General features: G+C 47.5%; 1 protein-coding gene across 1 annotated transcript; it reads left to right on the forward strand.

Annotated features, from left to right (window-relative positions):
- The first annotated feature begins 14,296 nt into the window (after positions 1-14,296).
- On the forward strand, positions 14,297-16,808 carry LOC141026059 (uncharacterized). Its single transcript, XM_073502012.1, has 6 exons — positions 14,297-14,965; positions 15,074-15,133; positions 15,290-15,660; positions 15,730-15,865; positions 16,240-16,393; positions 16,495-16,808. Exons 1-6 carry the CDS (start codon positions 14,297-14,299, stop codon positions 16,806-16,808), a joined length of 1,704 nt encoding a protein of 567 aa, XP_073358113.1.
- The last annotated feature ends 430 nt before the right edge of the window (positions 16,809-17,238 follow it).

Genomic DNA, 17,238 nt, shown 5'->3' on the forward strand with positions numbered 1-17,238 from the left:
ATTTAGTTTAATTAGTTTAGGTTATTTAGTTTAAATAGTTTATTTTAATTAGTTTAGGTTTAGGTTTAATTAGTTTAGGTTATATAGTTAGCTAGATTAGATTAGATTATATTATGTTCAGATTAGTGTTAGGTTTTAGTTAAATAGTCATAATTAAAGGAAGTAAAAAAAGAAGAAAAAAGAAGAAAAAAGAAGAAGAAAAGTAGAATAAGTAGAAGGGGGAAGAAGAAGAAGAGGAGGAGGAGGAGAAGAAGAAGAACAAAAAGAGGATAAGATGAGAAGAAAAGAGGAAAAAGGAAAAGAAGGAAGAGGAAAAATAAGAAGAAGAAGAGGAGGAGGAGTTCTGTTTTTTTCTGTTTTAGATAATAGATATATTAGATATATGGTTAGCTAGATTAGATTATATTAGATTAGATTAGTGTTAGGTTTTAGTTAAATAGTCATAATTAAAGGAAGTGAAAAAAAGATGGAAAAAGAAGAAGAAAAGTAGAATAAGTAGAAGAAGAAGAGGAGGAGGAGGAGGCGGCGGAGGAGGAGGAGGAGCAGAAGAAAAATAGGAGAAGATGAGAAGAAAAGAGGAAAAAGGAAAAGAAGGAAGAAGAAGAAGAAGAAGAAGAAAAAGAGGAGGAGGAGGAGGAGGAGAAGGAAAGAAGAAGAAGTTTAGGTTAGTGGGTGGTTTAGGTTAGTGCTAGCTAGGTCGAGGGGTCGAGGATCGAGGGGAATATATATTATTAATTAGTTCATGTTATTAATTTTTTTATTATGTTTATGTTGTACTAATTTTGTTTACTCTTTGTCATTGCAGGTGTTGACAGATGGTGGGCGCGGATCGAGAGCGCTCCGAGCCTCCTTCTTCCTCGGCGCGTGCTAGGAGGGGTGCTGTTATTCCAGCCCAGCACCTTCGGAGAGCGCTGGTAGACAGCATGCAGACACCGGCGGGCACTTCTTCTTCGACCGGGAGAGGTCGGGGGAAGACGAAGAGGGGTGCAGCTAGAGGTGGACGTGGCATCGGGAGAGGTAGGAAGGCTGTTGTGACTTCCTCGCCGCCACCCCCAGCTGATTCTCCGAACCACCGGAGTGCTCTCTCTCAGGTGGAGCCGTCAGACTTGGACCCGTCTCGGACTCTAGTCCACGAGCCTCGGGCTGACTAGCCTCGGGTCGCCGAGCCTTCGTCCCACGAGACTCGGGCCCCAGAGTCTTTGTCCCACGAGACTCGGGTCCCAGAGTCTTCGTCCCACTTGACTCCAGAGACTAGTGGCCATGCTGATGGCGAGGAGACCTGGTCTGACGATAGTTTTAGCGAGGGTGAGCTGGTTGAGCAGGGCAAGAAGGTCTACCAGCATGGTGGTATGAAGCTCCCGGCCGTGCCGGCGACCCGCGATCAGAGGTGCTTGATTCAGCCTAACGGGGAGAAGTAAGTGCATTTACTTTTTTTAACCTTTGTACTTCATGTTTCTTCAAATTAATATCTAATGTGTTGGCCTTGTCATACTGCAGGGGTTGGATACACGCCGATGGTGTCCGCAGGCCCAACCAAGTCCTTGGTGTGATTTGACGGCAGCACTTCCCGGGGTGGGTCACGTTGCCCGGTGAGGGTCAGGTTCCACATCTAGCACTGAACTGGGAGCTGTGCGTGGCTGCCCCGGCCCCACCAGAGGAGAGGGTCGACGGTGTCTTGTGCGAGATGGTGGCCGACATTGTGAGGCGGCGGTTTTGGGTAATTTCTCCTTTACAGAATTAAAAATCAACATTACCTAGTGATTGTACTAATCAGTGTTGTCTTGTTCGACTGCAGACCTTCTACAGGTGTTCTAAGGAACAAGAGGCGGAGGCGGCTAGGGTTTGAAGGAAATATGCCCTAGAGGCAATAATAAAGTTATTATTTATTTCCTTATATCATGATAAATGTTTATTATTCATGCTAGAATTGTATTAACCGGAAACATGATACATGTGTGAATACATAGACAAACAGAGTGTCACTAGTATGCCTCTACTTAACTAGCTCATTGATCAAAGATGGTTATGTTTCCTAGCCATAGACATGAGTTGTCATTTGATTGACGGGATCACATCATTAGGAGAATGATGTGATTGACTTGACCCATTCCGTTAGCTTAGCACTTGATCGTTTAGTATTCTGCTATTGCTTTCTTCATGACTTATACATGTTCCTATGACTATGAGATTATGCAACTCCCGTTTACCGGAGGAACACTTTGTGTGCTACCAAACGTCACAACGTAACTGGGTGATTATAAAGGTGCTCTACAGGTGTCTCCAAAGGTACTTGTTGGGTTGGCGTATTTCGAGATTAGGATTTGTCACTCGGATTGTCGGAGAGGTATCTCTGGGCCCACTCGGTAATGCACATCATTATAAGCCTTGCAAGCATTGTAACTAATAAGTTAGTTGCGGGATGATGTATTACGGAATGAGTAAAGAGACTTGTCGGTAACGAGATTGAACTAGGTATTGAGATATCGACGATCGAATCTCGGGCAAGTAACATACCGATGACAAAGGGAACAACGTATGTTGTTATGCGGTTTGACCGATAAAGATCTTCGTAGAATATGTGGGAGCCAATATGAGCATCCAGGTTCCGCTATTGGTTATTGACCGGAGACGTGTCTCGGTCATGTCTACATAGTTCTCGAACCCGTAGGGTCCGCACGCTTAACGTTCGGTGACGATTTGTATTATGAGTTTATGTGTTATGATGTACCGAAGGTAGTTCGGAGTCCCGGATGAGATCGGGGACATGACGAGAAGTCTCGAAATGGTCGAGACGTAAATATTGATATATTGGACGACTATATTCGGACATCGGAAAGGTTCCGAGTGGTTCGGGTATTTTTCGGAGTACCGGGGAGTTACGGGAATACGGGGGAAGAAGTATATGGGCCTTATTGGGATTTAGGGGAGAGAGAGAGGCAAGCCGCGCGCCCCCCCAATGACTAGTCTGAATTGGACTAAGGGGAGGGGCGGCGCCCCCTCCTTCCTTCTCTTCCCTCTTCCCCTTCCTTGTCTCCTACTCCTACTACTTGGAAGGGGAGGAATCCTACTCCCGGTGGGAGTAGGACTCCTCCGGGGCGCGCCATAAGGGCCAGCCCTCTTCCCCTCCTCCACTCCTTTATATACGTGGCCAGGGGCACCCCATAGACACACAAGTTGATCTATTGATCTATTCCAGCCGTGTGCGGTGCCCCCTCCACCATATTCCACCTCGGTCATATCGTAGCGGTGCTTAGGCGAAGCCCTACGTTGGTAGCAACATCATCACCGTCACCACGCCGTCGTGTTGACGGAACTCTCCCATGAAGCTCTGCTGGATCAGAGTTCACGGGACGTCATCGAGCTGAACGTGTGCTGAACTCGGAGGTGTCGTACGTTCGGTACTTGGATCGGTCGGATCGTGAAGACGTACGACTACATCAACCGCGTTGTGCTAACGCTTCCGCTTTCGGTCTACGAGGGTACGTGGACAACACTCTCCCCTCTCGTTGCTATGCATCACCATTATCCTATGTGTGCGTAGGAAATTTTTTGAAATTACTACGTTCCCCAACAGTGGCATCCGAGCCTGGTTTTATGCGTAGATGTTATATGCACGAGTAAAACACAAGTGAGTTGTGGGCGATACAAGTCATACTACTTACCAGCATGTCACACTTTGGTTCGGCGGTATTGTTGGATGAAGCGGCTCGGACCGACATTACGCGTACGCTTACACGAGACTGGTTCTACCGACGTGCTTTGCACACAGGTGGCTGGCGGGTGTCAGTTTCTCAAACTTTATTTGAACCGAGTGTGGCTACGCCCGGTCCTTGAGAAGGTAAAAATAGCACTAACTTGACGAACTATCGTTGTGGTTTTGATGCGTAGGTAAGAACGGTTCTTGCTCAGCCCGTAGCAGCCACGTAAAACTTGCAACAACAAAGTAGAGGACGTCTAACTTGTTTTTGCAGGGCATGTCGTGATGTGATATGGTCAAGACATGATGCTATATTTTATTGTATGAGATGATCATGTTTTGTAACCGAGTTATCGGCAACTGGCAGGAGCCATATGGTTGTCGCTTTATTGTATGCAATGCAATCGCCCTGTAATGCTTTACTTTATCACTAAGCGGTAGCGATAGTCGTAGAAGCATAAGTTGGCGAGACGACAACGATGCTACGATGGAGATCAAGGTGTCGCGCCGGTGACGATGGTGATCATGATGGTGCTTCGGAGATGGAGATCACAAGCACAAGATGATGATGGCCATATCATATCACTTATATTGATTGCATGTGATGTTTATCTTTTATGCATCTTATCTTGCTTTGATTGACGGTAGCATTATAAGATGATCTCTCACTAAAATTTCAAGATAAAAGTGTTCTCCCTGAGTATGCACCGTTGCGAAAGTTCTTCGTGCTGAGACACCACGTGATGATCGGGTGTGATAAGCTCTACGTTCAAATACAATGGGTGCAAAACAGTTGCACACGCAGAATACTCAGGTTAAACTTGACGAGCCTAGCATATGCAGATATGGCCTCGGAACACCGAGACCGAAAGGTCAAGCGTGAATCATATAGTAGATATGATCAACATAGTGATGTTCACCATTGAAAACTACTCCATCTCACGTGATGATCGGACATGGTTTAGTTGATTTGGATCACGTGATCACTTAGATGATTAGAGGGATGTCTATCTAAGTGGGAGTTCTTAAGTAATTTGATTAATTGAACTTTAATTTATCATGAACTTAGTCCTGGTAGTATTAGCATATCTATTTTGTAGATCAATGGCTCGCGTTTAGCTCCCCTGTTTTATTTTTGATATGTTCCTAGAGAAAACTAAGTTGAAAGATGTTAGTAGCAATGATGCGGATTGGATCCATGATCTGAGGATTATCCTCATTGCTGCACAGAAGAATTATGTCCTTGATGCACCGCTAGGTGACAGACCTATTGCAGGAGCAGATGCAGACGTTATGAACGTTTTGACAAAAGCTCGGTATGATGACTACTTGATAGTTTAGTGCACCATGCTTAACGGCTTAGAATCGGGACTTCAAAGACGTTTTGAACATCATGGATCATATGAGATGTTCCAGGAGTTGAAGTTAATATTTCAAGAAATACCCGAGTTGAGAGATATGAAGTCTCCAACAAGTTCTATAGCTAAAAGATGGAGGAGAATAGCTCAAGCAGTGAGCATGTGCTCAGATTGTCTGGGTACTACAATCACTTGAATCAAGTGGGAGTTAATCTTCCAGATAAAATAGTGATTGACAGAATTCTGTAGTCACCATCACCAAGTTAGTAGAACTTCGTGATGAACTATAGTATGCAAGGGATGACGAAAATGATTCCCGGGCTTTTCATGATGATGAAATCGATGAAGGTAGAAATCAAGAAAGAGCATCAAGTGTTGATGATTAACAAGACCACTAGTTTCAAGATAAGGGCAAAGGGAAAGAAAGGGAACTTCATGTAGAATGGCAAGCAAGTTGTCACTTCTGTGAAGAAGCCCAAAGCTAGACTAAAGCCTGAAACTGAGTGCTTCTACTGCAAAGGAAATGGTCACTGGAATCGGAAATGCCCTGAATATTTGGTGGATAAGAAGGATGGCAAAGTGAACAAGGGTATATTTGATATACAGGTTATTGATGTGTACCTTACTAGTGTTTATAGTAGCCCCTGGGTATTTGATACTTGTTCGGTTGCTAAAAAAATTAGTAACTCGAAACAGGAGTTACAGAATAAACAGAGACTAGTTGAGGGTGAAGTGACGATGTGTGTTGGAAGTGGTTCCAAGATTAATATGATCATCATCACACACTCCCTATACTTTCAGGATTAGTGTTAAACCTAAATAAATGTTATTTGGCGTTTGCGTTGAGCATGAATATGATTTGATCATATTTATTGCAATACGGTTATTCATTTAAAGTCAGAGAATAATTGTTGTTCTGTTTACATGAATAAAACCTTCGATGGTCATACACCCAATGAAAATAGTTTGTTGGATCTCGATCGTAGTGATACACATATTCATAATATTGAAGCCAAAAGATGCAAAGTTAATAATGATAGTGCAACTTATTTGTGGCACTGCCGTTTAGGTCATATTGGTGTAAAGCGCATGAAGAAAATCCATGCTGATGGGCTTTTGGAATCACTTGATTATGAATCAGTTGATGCTTGCGAACCATGCCTCATGGGCAATATGACTAAGACCCCGTTCTCCGGAACAATGGAGCGAGCAACAGACTTGTTGGAAATAATACATACTGATGTATGCAGTCCTGTGAGTGTTGAGGCCCGCGGCAGGTATCGTTATTATCTGACCTTCACACATGACTTGAGCAGATACGGGTATATCTACTTGATGAAACATAAATCTGAAACATTTGAAAAGTTCAAATAATTTCAGAGTGAAGTGGAAAATCATCGTAACAAGAAAATAAAGTTTCTACGATCTGATCGTGCAGGAGAATATTTGAGTTACGAGTTTGGTCTTCATTTGAAACAATGCAGAATAGTTTCGCAACTCACGCCACCCGGAACACCACAGCATAATGGTGTGTCTGAACGTCATAATCGTACTTTATTGGATATAGTGCAATCTATGATGTCTCTTACCGATTTACCACTATCGTTTTGGGGTTATGCATTAGAGACAGCTGCATTCACGTTAAATAGGGCACCATCTAAATCCGTTGAGACGACACTATATGAACTGTGGTTTGGCAAGAAACCAAAGTTGTCGTTTTCTTAAAGTTTGGGGTTGCGATGCTTATGTGAAAAAGTTTCATCCTGATAAGCCCAAACCCAAATCGGAGAAATGTGTCTTCATAGGATACCCAAAGGAGACAGTTGGGTACACCTTCTATCACAGATCCGAAGGCAAGACATTCGTTGCTAAGAATGGATCCTTTCTAGAGAAGGAGTTTCTCTCGAAAGAAGTGAGTGGGAGGAAAATAGAACTTGATGAGGTAACTATACCTGCTCCCTTATTGGAAAGTAGTTCATCACAGAAATTTGTTCCTGTGACTCCTACACCAATTAGTGAGGAAGCTAATGATGATGATCATGTAACTTCAGATCAAGTTACTACCGAACCTCGTAGGTCAACCAGAGTGAGAACCGCACCAGAGTGGTACGGTAATCCTGTTCTGGAGGTCATGTTACTTAACCATTATGAACCTACGAACTATGAGGAAGCGATGATGAGCCGAGATTCCGCGAAATGGCTTGAGGCCATGAAATCTGAGATGGGATCCATGTATGAGAACAAAGTATAAACTTTGATTGACTTGCCCGATGATTGGTGAGCCATTGAGATTAAATGGATCTTCAAGAGGAAGATGGACGTTGATAGTAGTGTTACTATCTACAAAGCTAGAATTGTCGCAAAAAGGTTTTTGACAAGTTCAAGGTGTTGACTACGATGAGAGTTTCTCACTCGTATATATGCTTAAGTTTGTCCGAATCATGTTAGCAATTGCCGCATTTTATGAAATCTGGCAAATGGATAAACAAAACTGCATTCCTTAATGGATTTATTAAAGAAGAGTTGTATATGATGCAACAAGAAGGTTTTTTCAATCCTAAAGGTGCTAACAAAATATGCAAGCTCCAGCGATCCATCTATGGACTAGTGCAAGCATCTCGTAGTTCGAATATACGCTTTGATAAATTGATCAAAGCATATAGTTTTATACAGACTTGCGGTGAAGCCTGTATTTACAAGAAAGTGAGTGGGAGCACTACAATATTTCTGATAAGTATATGTGAATGACATATTGTTGATCGGAAATAATGTAGAATTATTCTGCAAAGCATAAAGGAGTGTTTGAAAGGAGTTTTTCAAAGAAAGACCTCGGTAAAGCTGCTTACATATTGAGCATCAAGATCTATAGAGATAGATCAAGACGCTTGATAAGTTTTTTCATTGAGTACATACCTTGACAAGATTTTGAAGTAGTTCAAAAATTGAACAGTCAAAGAAAGAGTTCTTGCTTGTGTTACAAGGTGTGAAATTGAGTAAGACTCAAAGCCCGACCACGGCAGAAGATAGAAAGAGAATGAAAGTCATTCCCTATGCCTGAGCCATAGGTTCTATAAAGTATGTCATGCTGTGTACCAGATCTATTGTATATCCTACACTAATTTTGGCAAGTGAGTACAATAGTGATCTAGGAATAGATCACTGAATAGCGGTCAAAATTATCCTTAGTGGAATAAGAATATGTTTCTCGATTATGGAGGTGACAAAAGGTTTGTCGTAAAGGGTTACGTCGATACAAGTTTTGGCACTGATCCAGATGACTCTAAGTCTTAATCTGGATAAATATTGAAAGTGGGAGCAATTAGCTAAAGTAGCTCCGTGTAGAGCATTGTAGACATAGAAATTTGCAAAATACATACGGACCTGAATATGGCAGACACGTTGACTAAACTTCTCTCACAAGCAAAACATGATCACACCTTAGTACTCTTTGGGTGTTAATCACATAGCGATGTGAACTAGATTATTGACTCTAGTAAACCCTTTGGGTGTTGGTCACATGATGATGTGAACTATGGGTGTTAATCACATGGTGATGTGAACTATTGATGTTAATCACATGGCGATGTTCTCTAGATTATTGACTCTAGTGCAAGTGGGAGACTGAAGGAAATATGCCCTAGAGGCAATAATAAAGTTATTATTTATTTCCTTATATCATGATAAATGTTTATTATTCATGCTAGAATTGTATTAACCGGAAACATGATACATGTGTGAATACATAGACAAACAGAGTGTCACTAGTATGCCTCTACTTGACTAGCTCGTTGATCAAAGATGGTTATGTTTCCTAGCCATAGACATGAGTTGTCATTTGATTGACGGGATCACATCATTAGGAGAATGATGTGATTGACTTGACCCATTCCGTTAGCTTAGCACTTGATCGTTTAGTATTCTGCTATTGCTTTCTTCATGACTTATACATGTTCCTATGACTATGAGATTATGCAACTCCCGTTTACCGGAGGAACACTTTGTGTGCTACCAAACGTCACAACGTAACTGGGTGATTATAAAGGTGCTCTACAGGTGTCTCCAAAGGTACTTGTTGGGTTGGCGTATTTCGAGATTAGGATTTGTCACTCCGATTGTCGGAGAGGTATCTTTGGGCCCACTCGGTAATGCACATCATTATAAGCCTTGCAAGCATTGTAACTAAATAAGTTAGTTGCGGGATGATGTATTACGGAACGAGTAAAGAGACTTGCCGGTAACGAGATTGAACTAGGTATTGAGATACCTACGATCGAATCTCGGGCAAGTAACATACCGATGACAAAGGGAACAACGTATGTTGTTATGCGGTTTGACCGATAAAGATCTTCGTAGAATATGTGGGAGCCAATATGAGCATCCAGGTTCCGCTATTGGTTATTGACCGGAGACGTGTCTCGGTCATGTCTACATAGTTCTCGAACCCGTAGGGTCCGCACGCTTAACGTTCGGTGACGATTTGTATTATGAGTTTATGTGTTATGATGTACCGAAGGTAGTTCGGAGTCCCGGATGAGATCGGGGACATGACGAGAAGTCTCGAAATGGTCGAGACGTAAATATTGATATATTGGACGACTATATTCGGACATCGGAAAGGTTCCGAGTGGTTCGGGTATTTTTCGGAGTACCGGGGAGTTACGGGAATACGGGGGAAGAAGTATATGGGCCTTATTGGGATTTAGGGGAGAGAGAGAGGCAAGCCGCGCGCCCCCCCAATGACTAGTCTGAATTGGACTAAGGGGAGGGGCGGCGCCCCCTCCTTCCTTCTCTTCCCTCTTCCCCTTCCTTGTCTCCTACTCCTACTACTTGGAAGGGGAGGAATCCTACTCCCGGTGGGAGTAGGACTCCTCCGGGGCGCGCCATAAGGGCCAGCCCTCTTCCCCTCCTCCACTCCTTTATATACGTGGCCAGGGGCACCCCATAGACACACAAGTTGATCTATTGATCTATTCCAGCCGTGTGCGGTGCCCCCTCCACCATATTCCACCTCGGTCATATCGTAGCGGTGCTTAGGCGAAGCCCTACGTTGGTAGCAACATCATCACCGTCACCACGCCGTCGTGTTGACGGAACTCTCCCATGAAGCTCTACTGGATCGGAGTTCACGGGACGTCATCGAGCTGAACGTGTGCTGAACTCGGAGGTGTCGTACGTTCGGTACTTGGATCGGTCGGATCGTGAAGACGTACGACTACATCAACCGCGTTGTGCTAACGCTTCCGCTTTCGGTCTACGAGGGTACGTGGACAACACTCTCCCCTCTCGTTGCTATGCATCACCATTATCCTATGTGTGCGTAGGAATTTTTTTGAAATTACTACGTTCCCCAATAGGGTTCTCGAAGCCGAGTGCAAGTGCCTACTTCAGAACTTACGCCACGAGGCTAGGGTGCAGGTTGTTTGAGACTACTACGCCTCGACTAACATTAGGAGGGCCAAGAAGAAGTGCCGCTACAAGTATCTGAGTAAGGAGAAGTACATGAAGGTAATTAACTATTCTTAAGGCCTTGTACTTAGTTTCCTTGATTTCATTCGTAGGCGTAGCGCTAAAATTTCTCTTTGCCAAACTTAGGTGCCCTCGAGATGGTGTGCGAATATGATGGACTGTTGGGAGGCGTTGGTGGATGAGTGGTGCTCTCCCCAATGGCTAGCCGAACACAACAAGGCCAGGGATAAGCGTGCCCAAATGCGAGGTGTGCCACACCATCAAGGTAGCTCCAACCTGTTTGAGTACGGGGATCACTGGGTATGTGGTTTCAGCCCTTAATGATTCATGCAATTTCATTCTTCATGCTAGCTTCAGCCCTTAACTAATATGTTGTTCCTCTCTTTTAGGCAAAACACAACAAGAAGGACGTGCCACCGTTGTACGACCTCTATGCCATGGCCCATATGGCCCCGTACAAGAAGGCCAAGGCATTCTCTAGGGATGACCTCGATCATCCAGAGAGCTTCACCAACATCTCCTCCCACAACAAGCTCGTGAGGTACATAGACTTTGGGAAGGCGACGAAAGGGGATGACTTCAACCCGAGCCAGAGTCCTTTTACAGAGCTCGTGATGCTATCTGGTGATGGGAGGAAACATGGCTCGGTATCCATTGGGGATGGACTGATACGTTGTCCTAGAAGTCTCCCGGAGATCAAGAAGCGCCACACGAGGTCTCTTCCTGAGATACCGCCTCGACCACGGCCAGTGGAGCTTGCCATCGAGGCAAGGGCCCAGGAGCTTCTGGCGGAGGCAAACAGGCAGGCCAAGCAGAGGGAGATCGAGCTGGAGGAGAGGACGGCTAGTCTGTTGGAGGCGGAGAGGAACCAGAACAACGCGTCTCACCGGGCCCTATATGAGCTCCTCGTGGTAAGTTTCTCCTGCTTATTAGCCAAATCATGCATGTAATGTTCGTTTCATTACTAACTAATATGACTGACTCGTGAAAACAAAATGTGCAGTCCGTGTGCGAGAAAAACGGTCAGACCCCACCGTCGATGCCCCAGATTGGTATAGCAGGCACGGTGAGTTTCATTTGAATGGTCATTAGTTACTAGTATTCACATTTCAGTTGCATCATGCTAATGAGACATTGCAAATGATCTTTAGTGCAGCATGCCTCCCGACAAGCATCGAGCGATCCTTCTCTGTCTCGCACTGGCGCAACCCCGACCCCGATCGGTCCATCTCCGTTTGGCACTGGCGCATTACCGACCAGTCCTTCACCTCCGTGATGACGGTAAGTTTTCTCTAGTGTTTTGCCTACCAAATGCATAAAGACCTAGACTTAGCTTTATTTCCTCCAAAATGCTTACCATAATGACCTAGACTTAGCTAATCTTCCGCCAAAATGACATAATTAGCTTACTTAGCTCCAAAATGATCTATACTTAGCTTCGTTTCCTCCGAAATGACCTAAGTTATCTCTAATATGCTTAGTTACCTAGGTTTGCTCAATAATGACATACACTTAGCTTACTCATGTAAAACATGGCATAATTAGCTTACTTAGGTTTGAAATGGCATAACAATCTTGGTAACCTCATATATGTCATATAGTTAGCTTATTTTCCTCGAAACTTACATAATAAGCCTAATTAGCTCCAAAATGATCAATTTACCTAACTTAGCTCCAAAATGACCTAAGTTAGTTCTAAAATGCTAAATTAGCTCTAATATGTTTAGTTACCTGGGTTAGCTCAATAAAGACCTATAATTAGCTTACTTATGTCAAAAATGGTATAATATGCTTAGTTAACTCAAATATGGCATAATTAGCTAGGTTAGCTCCAAAATGACTGAGTTTACCTAGGTTAGCTCCAATATGATCCATTTTACCTAGGTTAGCTCCGAAATGACCTATTTACCTAGCTTAGCTCTAAAATGACCTACACACTTAGCATTTTTACCTAGCTTAGCTAAAAAATGGCCTTTTTTCCTACCTTAGTTAGAAGAAGAAGAAGATAAAGAAGAGGAGAGGAGACTAAGAAAGAGTAGATAAATTCTACTTCTTCTTCTTCTTCTTCTTTTTCTTCTTCTTTTTCTTCTTTTTCTAGCTAGCCTTCTTTTTCTTCTAACTTTCTTCTTTCCCAATTTGCAGATTTGCTTTAGATGAGGAGCTTGCTTTCATGGAGTCTACTCTTTTTGTTTTGATTTTGTACGATGAACTTTGTTGGAGGGAACTTCTTATTGGATATGTAGTGTTGGAAACTTGTTGGATATGCTTGTCTATATATATCTTCAAATGTTTATATATATATATATGTGAAATTCGGTGAAATTGAATGAATTTAAGAAAAAACAGGGGCTATACAGCCTCTTTGCCGTCTGCTGGCAGACGGCAAAGAGCTTTGCCATTAGCCAGCAGACGGCAAAGCTGCCACATGGCAGCTACCTGTGCAACCTGGGGCACTGGCTGTCCTATTTGGTTACTTTGCCGTCTGCTGGCAGACGGCAACAACCGTTGCACCTTTGCCGTCTGCCAGCGGACGGCATAGCATGCCACATGGCAGCACCTTGGGGCTGGCCTATTTGGTTACTTTGCCATCCGCTAGCAGACGACAAAGGTGCAATGGTCTTTGCCATCTGCCAGCGGACGGCAAAGCACGCCGTTAACCCCCTAACGGACCTAACCTGCCACGTGTGCCGTCCAGGCTCTTTGCCGTCTGCTGGCGGACGGCAAAGACCATTTCATCTTTGCCATCCGCCAGCAGACGGCAAAGAGCCCATCGACATAGCCTATTCAGCCGGACCTGTTGTCGTCTGCTGGCGGACGGCAAAGGCCTTTGCCGTCCGCCAAGCATGCCTTTGCCGTCAGCCATGGCAGACGGCAAAGTGCCTGATTCCTGTAGTGTGTGAACCAACGCACGCCCAGTAAAGCAGAAGGCGCGGCAGCAAGCCCCGGAGAAGCAGTCATTCATCATCCAGGAGACCCGCAAGTTGCAAGAGGTCGGCGTCATTCGGGAAGTACGACATCAAGATTGGTTGGCAAACCCGATTATCGTCCCCAAGAAGGGCGGGAAGGAGTGCATGTGCGTCGATTTCACCAACCACAACAAGGCTTGTCCTCAAGACCCGTTCCCTCTCCCACGCATCGATCAGATTGTCGACTCCACCGCCGAGTGCGATCTACTGTGCTTCCTGGACGCCTTCTCGGGCTATCACCAAATAGAGCTGGCGGTGCAGGATGTTGACAAGACGGCTTTCCTGACCCCGTGCGGGGTGTACTATTACACCTGCATGCCGTTCGGGCTGCGCAATGCCGGAGGAACCTTCCAGCGGCTGATACACATCGCCCTGGGCCAGCAACTCGGGAGGAACACCGAGGCATACGTCGATGACATAGTGGTGAAATCTCGGGAGGCAAGAACCCTTATCGAAGATCTGGAGGAGACATTTGCCAGTCTGTGCAAAGTGAACCTGCGGCTCAACCCGGAAAAATGTGTGTTCGGCGTCCCGTCCGGCAAGCTGCTGGATTCCTGGAGTCACATAGGGGGATCGAGGCCAACCCAGAGAAGGTCAAGGCAATAGAAAGGATGAGTCCGCCGCAAACCCCCAAGGAGATGCAGAAGCTGGCGGGTTGTGTAACCTCACTCGGGCGTTTCATCTCCAAGCTAGGTGAGCGCGCCCTCCCTTTTTTCAAGCTGATGAAGAAGAAGGACCCGTTCGAGTGGACTCCAGAGGCTGAGGTGGCCTTCCAAGACCTCAAGAGGTACCTCACCAGCCCACCAGTGATGGTAGCACCGCGCCCCCTCGAACCCTTGGTGCTCTACCTGGCCGCCACGCCTCACTCTGCTAGCGCGGCGCTCGTGGCGGTCCAGGAGGAGCGTCTAGTCAAGGGCTCACGGAGCAGCACCTCGCACCCGGCCGAGACACCGCGGCCTCAGGACGGTGCTTCTGAGGCCTCGGCCACCCCTCCGGTCAGCGGGACTCCTGAGGATGGCGCACCTGAGGCCACGGCTGCCCCGACAGATGACAAAGCTCCTGAGGTCCCCCAGTTTCAGGAGGTACAGGACCCCGCCAATGCCTCCACCCTCATCGAACACCCAGTGTACTTTGTCAACACGGTGCTACTTGATGCGTGGGCGCGCTACCCCATGCCACAAAAGCTTTTGCTCGCACTCCTAGTCGCCTCCCGGGAACCGCGTCACTACTTCCAAGGCCACCCCATCAAGGTTGTCTCGGCTTACCCCTTGGAGAGGGTACTCCGGAGCCCTAACGCCGCGGGAAGGGTCGCCGAATGGAACATTGAACTACATGCGTTCCAGTTGGAGTTCAGCACCACCAGGATCATCAAAGGTGTGTCCCTCACTGACTTTGTGGTAGAATGGACTGATGCCCCTGACCGAGAAGTGGGCGAGGACCGTTCCCTCGCGCCCGGAAGGGAAGCATCAGATGGTTGGGTCATGTACTTCGACGGAGCATTCGCATGTCAGGGCGCGGGGGCTGGAGCCGTGCTCATCTCGCCCGCCCAGGACAAGCTCTACTACATCGTGCAACTCTGTTACCAGGAGAAGGTCTCCAACAACATCACGGAGTACGAGGGCCTAATCTCCGGCCTCAAGGCTGCGGTGACTCTGGGGGTGAAGCGCCTCACCATCAGGGGCGACTCCCAGCTCCTCGTCAACTTCTCCAACAAGGCATACAAGACAAAGGACGAGCACATGGAGGCATACCTTGAGGAGGTACGCAAAATTGAGAAACGATTCTTAGGCTTGGAGTTGCAGCACGTGTCGCGTGGCACGAACAAGGAGGCAGACGACATCGCCAAGAGGGCGTTCCGGCACCAGCCTCAGGAGCCTGGCGTCTTTGAGGAGCGACTCTTCAAGCCGTCGGCAGCTCCCCCCGCCGCGGGAACCGCATCGCCTCAGGAGGAGCTCCCCCTGCTGCGGGACCCACATCGCCTCAGCAGGAGCTCCCCCCCCCCGGCGCCCCTCTCAGGCACACCAGCCCGCGGCCCAACCTCGGGGGCCCGCCTGCTCCTTGCGCTCGAGCCTCAGGAGGGGTGCTGGTCCGAGGAGTTCAAGGCGTACCTGCTCCGAGGCGTCTTGCCGGAAAAGGAGGAGGAGGCGGAGCGTGTGGCCCGCCAGGCCACTGCGTACTGCATCCAGGACGGTGAGCTCTAACGAAAGCGCCTGAACGATGTTTCTCCACGATGCATCTCCAGGGAGCAGGGATGCAAGCTGTTGGCCGACATACATGGCGGGGACTGCGGGCATCACTCCTCGTCGCGCACCCTCGTGGGCAAGGCATTCCGCAGCGGATTCTACTGGCCCACGGCGCTCAATGATGCCACTGAGTTGGTAAGATCATGCGAGGCCTGCCAGTTCCATGCTAAGCAGATCCACTAGCCTGCTTGGGGCCTTCAAACCATCCCGCTCTCCTGGCTGTTCGTGGTCTGGGGGTTGGACATCCTGGGCCCGTTCCCTCGAGCGCCCGGGGGCTACCGTTACCTCTATGTCGCCATCGACAATTCACCAAGTGGGCGGAGGTGGAAGCCGTCCGCACCATCCCAGCTGGCTCGGCCGTCAAGTTCATCAAGGGCCTCGTGAGCCGCTTCAGGGTTCCTGGCCGCATCATCACCGACAATGGCTCGCAGTTCACCAGCAACCTTTTTAAAATATATTGTGCTAACCTTGGAACGCAGATATGCTACGCTTCGGTGGCACACCCACAGAGCAATGGCCAGGCTGAGCGCGCCAACGCAAAGGTCCTAAGAGGCCTCAAGGCGAGGACCTTCAAGAAGAAGCTCGAGGCCTGCGGCAGGGGCTGGCTCGATGAGTTCCAGTCCGTGCTGTGGTCCATTCGCACCACCGCGACCAAGCCGATGGGCGAGACTTCGTTCTTCCTCATCTACGAAGCCTAAGCGGCCCTCCCTCACGAGGTCAGGCATCGCTGTGTGCGGGTCTTAACGTTTGACGAGGCACACCAGGACGCCTCGCGGGGGATGGACTTCGTGCTGGGGGAGGAACGCCGCCACCTAGCCTCGCTCCATTTAGCGAGGTACCAGCAGGCGCTGCGGCGGTATCATGGCTGCAGCGTCTCTCCAGGACTCTCGAGGTGGGTGACCTCATCCTGAGGTGGGTGCTCTCCAAAGAAGGGCTTCATAAGCTCTCGCCCATGAGGGAGGGCCTGTTCAGGATCGCCCGTGTCTCCAGGCGTGGCTGCGCACGCCTGGAGACGCAGGACGGGATCTCCATCCAGAACGCGTGGAACATCCAGCACCTCCGGAAGTTCTACCCATGACCAAGGCCCTACGCCTGTGAAGATCTCCGCTCATGACACTCTCACGTAATAATGAGTTGGGGCTGTACATGCCCCGAAGTCTCCTGAGTGCCGCCCTTGGGCCTCACGGGGGCTCCCACCCACGTCCTAGTGGAGGCCCCATGCTCCATGCTGGTGGGAAGACAAGAAGACTAGTCTAGGTGCCAGACGTGACTGTTCTTTTGCTTGCTTTCTGTAGCTGGTTTTCGACTTCTTGAATGAAATTTGGAGCTTTCATGTCTTTCGTTCGCAAGGGTTGGAAAATTTATCTCTTTTCTCTCCCTGCAGTGTTCTCCCTTTCCAGTCTTGTCTTAGGAAGAGTGGCAGTTGCCCGTCGCTCTTCCTCGCGCGACCCGCGTGCGGGGGCTTGGTACGGTGTGTGCGCCTGGGTTCGCCCGCGACCACACCTCAC

Source organism: Aegilops tauschii, chromosome 6, assembly GCF_002575655.3.
Source record: "Aegilops tauschii subsp. strangulata cultivar AL8/78 chromosome 6, Aet v6.0, whole genome shotgun sequence".
NCBI classification, from domain to species: Eukaryota; Viridiplantae; Streptophyta; class Magnoliopsida; order Poales; family Poaceae; genus Aegilops; species Aegilops tauschii.

Bases quoted from the DNA above. Each gene is read 5' to 3' on its own strand.
- LOC141026059 (XM_073502012.1), top strand. From the start codon at position 14,297: ATGGTAGCACCGCGCCCCCTCGAACCCTTGGTGCTCTACCTGGCCGCC. The intron at 14,966-15,073 runs GTCATGTACTTC...CTCTGTTACCAG, and splicing joins GGGAAGCATCAGATGGTTGG to GAGAAGGTCTCCAACAACAT. The intron at 16,394-16,494 runs GCGAGACTTCGT...GAGGCACACCAG, and splicing joins CACCGCGACCAAGCCGATGG to GACGCCTCGCGGGGGATGGA.